The sequence below is a fragment of the Talpa europaea genome, assembly GCF_964194135.1.
Source record: "Talpa europaea genome assembly, chromosome: 6".
NCBI lineage: Eukaryota > Metazoa > Chordata > Mammalia > Eulipotyphla > Talpidae > Talpa > Talpa europaea.
In genome coordinates this window covers 95,797,239-95,807,081 of record NC_140072.1, presented here as the reverse complement: position 1 = coordinate 95,807,081, position 9,843 = coordinate 95,797,239, and the positions used below count along the sequence as shown (strand labels likewise).

Sequence of the window (9,843 nt, the reverse complement as noted above, 5' to 3'; positions counted from 1 at the left end):
ATAACTTTTCCAAAGCAGCTCTGACTTAGTTACCTATTTAATTAATTACCTATTAACTTAGTGAAGTGTTTTTTCAGAGTGTTGGCATTTTGCAGAAATGCTTCTGGGATAACAGCAGGGCTCTGCTGCAAAGACAGGGGGTGCCCCTCACCAACCTGCTCTACTATGGCTGTTTTATAAACTAGGAGACTATTTGTCTGAAGGAAAATATTTATGTTCACTTTTAAACGCTGCTCTAAAAAATAAAATTTTATTTCTAAGTGCATTTTTGTGTTTCAGAGTAATTACAATACATGCAGGAAAAAAATGAAGGGGGAGAAACACTATATGCCTACATGTATGTACAGACCCATACAGAGAAATAAAAAACATTCCAGTATCAATCTTGTGGAAAACTGAAATTTAATTTTTTTTATACATACAATTTCTCTACTTCCGAAACACTAATTCTGCAAAGTTATAAAAAAAGAGAATATACCTAGGTCCCTTGAAACTTTTGTATATTATTATTTTTTAGCCAAGGAAGGACAGTCTTATTTTATAGTTGTACACATCAGAAAAATAACTTTACCTTCCACCAAAAAAAAAAATTATCTTTCATGATACAGTAAGGCATTAATGCCCTAAAAATTTAAGCAGGGGCATACTTTTGAAACTTTTGGATGTTGTCAGTGTCTAAATTCTGTTTATACATTACATGATTTAGAGTAGGTAAAATAGTAATATTTAAGGAATCATAAAATCTCTTCAGTAGCTTACCAGTATATCCTCCTCAGTCTGAGTCTCATTAAAAATAACTTTTATAACTAATTTAAACAATAATGTTCAAAAAGTGATACTAAATTAATTATAACAATATCCAAACCATAATTAAGGCAAGGATATAATATCAGAAAGAGAGAAAAAAAGTGTTAGAAATTAAATTTAGAACACTTCAATAAAATAAAAATATACACACACTGTAATCTATGCTAATAATTGCCACATAACATGCATTTTGTAGATAATCCTATCTGATCTCATTGTGTGAAATTTAGCAATTTATAAAATACATACCTACCATCAGAAAAATTATCTGATATTAATGTATAAATAAAAAGCCAACAAAACACACACACCACATATAACATGCAGCTAACAACAGTCATGCTCAACTGAAAAAAGTAACAGAAAATGTGGTAAGACACAATTCTAAATACATAAATTGATTCAATCTGAAGTCCTGATTTTTATTTATTTTATATTTAAGCCTTCAGCATTTAAACCTAAATCATAAACATTAACATACTAACGAAGTCTTCATGCCATGTATTAGAAAGCCACTGCAATTGTGAAAAACTAACAGGGTCAGCAAAATAATTTTTACATCATTTTAGTAAATGACTCGTGTTTTTGTGGCACAGCTTTTAAAATTATCAGCAATGTCAAAAAATGTTAATTTAGTAATGAAAGTGTTCCTAGAAATAGAAAGGTCTTAAATTATTATGAACTATGATTATTTAATTGAGAAATAACTATTTGAAGAGTAGTTTTAGCTTCACCATAGATCAGCTAAAAATAATATCAACATACTGAATCATTATCCAAAGACTGCATTATGTTTTTATTGAGTTATGTTTATGTTCAGTATAACTTTAAGAAACATTTCCAAATGGATAGAAAGAGGATATTATAGTCTACATCAACGTGTGCTTAACCATGAAATCCCAGTGCTGAATACTAATTAATAGTTCATTACATTTAACCAGACTCTTTCACAATGACACATAGTTCCAGGCCATAAATACAGTATTAATTTTTATACTTTCCCTAAAAGAAAGTGACAATGTCAGCTTTAATGGTACACTCTAGAGAGATATCTAAATCTCTTTCTAAATACATAAATGATTAGCGCCCGTTAAATGGTATACTGGAGATCAAATCTTCAAAGAAACAAGAAGGAAAAACATTAAAGAGCAAACAAAGAAAGGAAAGGGAAGCCTGCCTGCTCAATTTGCACTCCACCTGGCACTCCTCAGCATGTCTAGCAGCAGAACTGCAAGCACACTGGGGTATTGGGGTGGGGAGGGGCAGTAGAAACTTCTAACAAGGAGCATGCCACAGTGATTCGAAAATAGCACTAGTGACCAAATTTCTTCTCAAAAAGTCAACATTAACACTCTGCTGTTTCCTTCCTGGCTTTCTTGTTGATTAGGAGATGCCACAACTGGGGACAATCCCTAGGGCAGATGGATATATGCAGTCTATTTATAACGAGATTTTGTTTTCCTCTTTAGTTATACCTTAAAAATCTAAGATACTGATTAAAATTTAAGACTATATAGTAACACCAGTTTAACAGTAACTTGGCTTTTAAATTAATTTTAATATAAATATTTGCTTCAAATAATAGATTGAAATAATATTTACCAGAAATAATTACCAGAAATAATATTTACCATAAAAACAATTTTCATAAAGCAAACCTTGCATTCTCTAATTTTCCAGTATAGTATAAACTTGGGAAAAATAATGCAAGTTGAAAATTTTTACTTAAATAAAAGAAAATCAATATAACGACACACTAGACATCATAAGAACAATTAGCCAAATGCTCCTAATGAAAACTGTGCTAGCTATTTTAGTTTTCCTCAGGATGCAAGTTCAGGGATTCTCTGCTATTTTCAGTTTCAGTACAGTAAGTCACCTTTCACAACTGTAAATCATAAGGTCCTCTCACTTCATAGTCACAGACTCCTGAGTTTACTCCTCTCTGTCCTTTTTAATCTCAATACTTATATGTATCATATAACATAGGTGTGTTTACTTTCACCCTTTCCCATTAAATACCGGAGCATAAAATACAAATTTCAGCATAATTCTTTCATTTGAGAGCCAACCTTTTATGAAATGAATGTTTCCAAGTCATTTAAATATGGTAATATGGTTTTACTGTGTTATTTATAACAACCACCTACACAACTATATTAGTATAGTTTCCTCTGTTGTTTAATAGTTAGTATCACCATAAAAAATTGTTAACATAAATTTCTAGCTATTGAGGTAAATGAAAAATCAGGATTCAAAGAATCAAATGAACAAAAACATCAGGCTACAATGAACACAACATTTAGTCAGTTATCATACCTGAATATCCCCAGAGAAGTTGTTGTGCTAGAATATAATTAAATTCACTCTTAGAAAAAACTAGAATTATCATAATTTTCACAAGATGGCTACAGAAATTATTCTGTATCTTAACACTTTGTGGAATCTTTACACATCATTAAGTAAAAGAAAACCATAAACAAAACAACAGCAAAATAAATATCTTAAAATTTGAAGATGCATTTCAAAGCAAACTAAAACCAAGCTACATAAGGGTGGGGAACCTTAGATCAGAAAGAAAGCAAAGAAAGGTGTATGTATTTTATATGTGTAAATTACATTTAACAACATAAAGTCATCTGATAAGCTACCAAAGTACTCTTTTGCACAGGTTATCGTTATGTTATACTGAGATATCCTAGATAAAAATTAAGAAAGGGAGAAATATGAATTTTTTTAAAAAGTTTTGCAGTATCTCTTCAAAGCAAAACAATTCTGACCTTATGATAGAGAAAGGGATGTTTTATTAAATATTTCCACTGCCTGCTTATGATAACTATCAATACCTACAAAATTCAAAGAATTGTTCCATGGTCAGCTAAACCCTCCTCTGCCTAAAGCAAACCATTTATCAAGTAACATCTCTATAAGATGTTTGTGTATTTGGATACCTTGGACTAAATTTGACAACTATTTACAGAAACCACCAGTCTTATCAAATGATTTTAAGCTCTTTAAATTACTTTGGAGGCATTTTTTTAGTCAATATGCTTCTATATGCACGTAAACAGACAGACATGATTCCCAACCTTGTTTTATAGTCTGGTGAGAAAGGGAAGTATTAAATAATTATTACAAATGATTTAAACAGGTCCAAATGTATGCAGGTGGTGACAGCTCAGTGCCATCAGTATAGTTGGGCTGTGTAAAAGATGAGGACAAGATATCAAGATAATGGGAATGACAAAAGGAAACCTAAGGCCCCATACCTAAATAGGATCAAAAATGAAAGCAGATAAATCATAAACAGATGCTATAGAAATTCAGAGGATTTCTCAAAGACTACTATGAACATTTATAAGATGAAACATTCAATAACCTAGAGGAAATGGATAAATTCTTAGAATTATACAATCATCCAATATGGAACAGAGAAATAGAAATCCTGAACAAACTAATCACAAGCAAGAAAACTGAAAGAGTAATCAAAATTCTCCTAAAAAACAAGAAGTCATGGACCAGGTGACATCACAAGTGAATTCTACCAAATGTTCAGAGATGAACAAAAACCTATCCTGTTTTAACTCTTCCAAAAAATTGAAAAAACACATTTTATTAGTCCAATTACATTTTATTAGTTCAACATTATTTTAACATTAAAACTAAACAAAGACAACACACAAAACGGAAACTACAGACCAATTTCCCTAGTGAACAGACACAAAAATCCTCAATAAAATATTAGCAAATCAAATTCAACAATTATTAAAAGAATTATACACCATGACCAAACAAAAAGATGGTTCTACAACTGACTATCAATCAATGTAGTTTACCACATCAAGAAAAAGAAAAATTAAAACCAACAAAGAAAAATTAAAACCATACGATCATATCAATAGGTGCTGAAAAAGCATTTGATAAAATCCAACATCCATGTGTGATAAAAACCCTCAAAAAACTTGGAGTAAATGGCATATGTCTTAACATAATAAAAGTCATTTAAAAAAAAAACCCACAGCTAATATCATTCTAAATGTTGAAAAACTGAAAGCTTTACCACCAAGATCTGGCACAAGACAAGGATGTCCAAGCTCACCACTACTATTTAACATTATATTGCAAGTCCTAGCAAGAGCAATTAGATGAGGAAATATATAAAAGAAATCAAAATTAGAAAAAAAAAGTAAAGCTACCATTATTTGCAGATGTCATGATACTATATAGAGAGAACCCTCAAGACTCCATGGGAAAAATAATCAAAACAACTAATGAGTTCAGCAAAGTGTCAGGGTATAATATCAGTAAACAAGAGGAAGTAATTAAGAAAGCAATCCCATTTCAATCACATGAAAAAAAAAAATACCTAGGAGTATACCTAACAAAGAAGGTAAAAGATCTATACAAAGAAAACTAAAAGACATTGTTAAAAGAAAGAAGATACAAAAAATGGAAAATACACCCTGCTCAAGGATTGGAAGAGTCAGCATTGTCAAAATAGCCATCCTACCCAAAACAGTAAGATTCAACACAATCCCAATATAAACATCAATGGCATTTTTCAAAGAACTGGAATTAACACTACTAAAATTCATATGGAATCACAAAAAAAAGATAAAAAAAAAACACCCAAAATAACCAAAACAATCCTGACCAAAAAGAAAAGAGAACAGAGGTATCACACTGCCAAACTTCAAATTATATTACAGAGCCATAATAATTAAAAGAGTCTGATACTGGAATATAACAGACACACAGACCAAAGGAATAGAATCGAGTGCCCAGAAGTAAACCCACAACACTATATGGGCAGCTGATCTATGATAAAAGGGTCCAAGAACACACACTGAAATAAGGATAGCCTCTTCAATAAATGGTGCTGGGAAAACTGGACAGCTGCATGAAAAAGAATGAAACTTGATTAAGGTCTCACCCATACACAACAAGCAACTTGAAACAGATAAAAGACTTGGATGTAACACATAAAACCAAAAAACACAGAGGCAAAAACAGGCAAAACACTTCATAACATAAGCTTCAGTGATGTCTTTAGAGATTTATTCTTAACGGCAAGAAAAACAAGAGAACGAAAACAACGGGATTACGTCAAACTAAAAAGCTTTTGTACAATGATAGATACCATAACTAAACAAAAAGACACCCTACTGAATGGAAAGCAGTATGGAGGTGACTCAAAACATTAAAAATGGATCTGCTATATGACCCAGTAATTCTATTCCTAGGAGTCTATCCCAAAAATTAAAAAACACTAACTCAAATGGAAACTTTGCACTCTTGTGTTTATTGCAGTGCTATTTATAAAAGCCAAATTATGGAAACAACGTAAATGCCCAGAAAGAGATGAGTGTTATCAAGAAGATGTAGTGTATATATACACAATGGAATACTACTACTCAGTGATCCAAAAAGATAAATTCATGCCATTTGCAGCAATATGGATGGAGTTGGAAGGGATAATGCTAAGTGAAGTAAGTCAGAAAGTGAAAGATAAATACTAAATGGTATCCCTAATATATGGAATAGTGAGTATAACTAAACTAAGGATCAGATAAAGACAAGATTAAAAACTAACCCTTGAGGGCATCGCCAGTGGCGCAAGGGGTTGAATTGCAACCTATGAAGATATCCGCAGCCACTGCAGCACAAGTTCGATCCTAGGCCAGGGAGCTACCCACATGGTGCCGCAGACCTCTCCTGTCTCGCCGGCTGCTCCCCTCAGCAGTGTAGTTCAGTCAATCTGCCTGTTCTGTTCCCTGCTCTGTCTCTGGTGAATCCTCTCACCCCCCACACCTCTGGCCTGTACCCCAGTTCTTGTATGCATAAATAAATAATAAATCTTTAAAAAAAAAAACTAACCCTTGAAAGCTCACTACAAAACTGAAGCACTTGGAGCATAAAGAAGGAGAGCAACACAGTAATAAACTATGTGTGATTTGGTGTTGGGTGTATGATGTGCATGACATGGCATTACCTGATGAGGGGATCCAAATATTACCTCAATTAAAAATTACTTAATTTTTGAATTTTTTTGGAAAAAACAAAAGGTTACTAAATCATAGCACAATAACAGGGATTTGCCTTTTCATTTTTGTGTCCCAATCTCTTCAATAGCCAGTCTATAGAAGAGTTAACAGGTCCAACTACAGTTGTCAACCAAAAATTAGGAATGCAAAAATAAAATTACTTGGTCCTTGCTCTCAAGGATTTTACAGTCTAGTGCAGTAAAATTATGACTGTAAAAAGGCAAAGAGGATTAAATGGACCATACACTGGGCCCCAAGAGCAAAGCAGGGGCATCTAGTTCAGACGTACATGACAAGGGCGGGAGTATGGAAAGAGATGTGAAAAAGACTCTTGGAGGCTTGGACGCCGAATAGTGAAAGATAGATAAAATTAGGCAAAATGGAGGATCAAAAGAGAGTATTCTAAGCAAAAGCAATACCACATACAAAAATACAGACATGAGAAAACTTTCATGGGGAAAAAATTTACCAAGTAACCCCCTGAAGTGGGTACTGTGTTCCATGGTGGTGACAAACCTCTCATGAGATTAAGGGAGCACTCAAGTTTATCTACAAGTGCTTGGGACAACAAACACACAAGACACTGAATGAATCATGGCTAATGAGATGGTAAATTCATAATTCTGGACAGCCTAAAGTCCACACTTAGAAGACTACGTCTATCATGAAAGAGTCAATAAACACCGGAAATCCTTCAGCAGGGGAGGGACATGATTAGAGGAAGAGAGAACACAGGAGAACAGGAGTTCATGACATGGGTGGAGTAATAATGTCACAAGAAATACAGGGCCTATCCTACAGCAATGACAGTGCAGGAAGAGAAGGGGACTGATGACAGAAAATTTAATCAACAGAACCTGGAAACTGGAGAACAAACCTGACAAATTGAGAATTCATTCTTGAATAACTTTTGGATAACAGGTACCTCTGTCAACAGGAACACTCAGAAGGAGAACTGATTTGGGAGAAGATGAGGACTCAAGTTGTAAAAACATTGAGTTTGAGATATTTATGGGACGCCAAGTACAAAATGATAATAGATGTATTTTATCAGTACATATTATATGCCTAGTTTTGTGTTAAATTAAATACACAATGTATACAACACCTGTTCTTTTGAGTAATACTATGAGTAAAGTATTAGAATAGAGCTTTATAATGACCAATATGCTGTGATAATGCAAAATTGGACAAAATTTAGCTGGTAAATTGTGACTACCTACCATCCTCATATCAACACTTATTCTTAATTCATCAGGCTTTTAATAAAGTGATCCTGCATTTTATGGAATTTAAATTGAGGGTCTTGGATATACAGTAGTGGAAGGATGTCATTGTATTACCTTGGTATTGATGAGGAAACATGTTCAGAGAAGTTGCATAATTTGTTCAAAGTCACACAATAGAAGAGTCAGGTTTCAGCTCAGATTCATGTGACTACAAAGGCCAGACTTGAAACCACTACCTTACACTATCCCTCTTGAGATTGTGGGGTGGAAACTGAAAACGAGTTCATTACACATGCACAATAGTGGCTGTCTGAGAGTAAATAAGTGTACTTAAAGAATGTATGGAACTAAAAAATAAAAGAGCTGAGCAAGGAACCCCTATAGTAACCCACATTTAGGGAATAAATTGAGGAACAGGAATTTATATATAATTTTACAAAGCAAGCCAAGAAGCAGGAGGATACAAAAGAGAGGTATCATAAAAGTCAGAGTTCAAAGAGTAAGTGATCAATAGTACCAAAAGCTTCAGGAGGTGAAGTAAAAAGAACAAAAAAATCCACAGGATTTAATAATTTTTAAAAAATCATTAATTGGTGACTTCAGGCAGGCAATTTTATTGGAATGATAGTAGGAACAAAAGTTTTTTGCACTGATAATGGATGATGAGAAAGTTTAGACAATAAGCATACACTAGTGTTTTTGTAAGTTGGAGTATGACAGAATCAATAAAGAGTCAAGGTTAGTGTTATTTTCCCCAAAGTGGGAAAAACAAAAACAAGTTTTAACTGCTAATGAAAAAGAGGCATTAGAAGTAAACAATGAAAATGTAAGCGGTAATTCAATATTTTATTCAGGATTTTAAATGTGATATAAATAAAAGGTAAAACTATCAAAAACAAGACAGAAGTAGTGAAGTACACTTGCAAATAACCTAATTTTTCAATTTTATACAGCAGTATTTTAAAAACCAGTCAATTAATTTTTACTGATAATTGTCAGCAAAACATTTTTTAATCATTTAGAGCAAAAAAGTATGAAATGTCATATATGAAGGGAGCTCCAAAAACATTATGTTCTAACCCTCTCTTCTCCCACACTTACAAATGCACTCCATCATGTGAGGAAAAGTGGAATAACTTTAGAAAAACCTATGCAGAAAGTCTCAGGGACAATCCCCATGTTCTGTTGTATACAGGCAGGCCCCATAATGAAGCCTGTCATCTCTGAAAGCTGTTTGTGACTAGACTTGGTAGCTAACCTGTTTAATACTATAGTAGTAGTCTACTGCCTGCCATAAGCCATGCTTTCCAATTCCAGAATTATCACTAATAGAGTGGTGACTTTGACCTTATCTGTTGGTCTCCTCTCTGCATATCTTACTGACTCAGATCTCAGGAAACAAAAGCAAGTTTATTGATTATCCATCAACTCTTACATAGTAAAGTTCCCAAAACATTTAAATTGTTCATGGCAATAAAGTATTATTAGGAAATTAATCTGGGTCTGAATTAAATGGTATATTACTAGTGACAATGCCCAGGAGGCAATTATCCATGACCAATATGGCCAGATAAAAATACTGAAAAGGATAGAGATCAGGATTATTAAATAATTGAGAGAATGGTAGCCTAACACTTAAAACAACATAAAGAAAAATGACCATGGATGAGCTGAGTCACACATTATGGGGACCAATCAAAATAAGATCCAAGATGCCCCATCTAGTCCAAAAAAAAATCTAACCAAGAATGAGACAAAATACA

The 9,843-nt window shown here is 33.2% G+C and overlaps 1 protein-coding gene across 1 annotated transcript in view; it reads right to left on the bottom strand.

The window, feature by feature from the left end:
* Positions 1-9,843, bottom strand: part of SACS (sacsin molecular chaperone) — a gene marked incomplete at both ends in the record, with an annotated part of 46,986 nt that overhangs the window by 12,241 nt on the left and 24,902 nt on the right. The window contains one exon of the mRNA XM_084234887.1: positions 3,127-3,153. Within this exon, the coding sequence (XP_084091013.1) occupies positions 3,127-3,153 (27 nt within the window). The remainder of the gene's footprint in view (positions 1-3,126; positions 3,154-9,843) is intronic.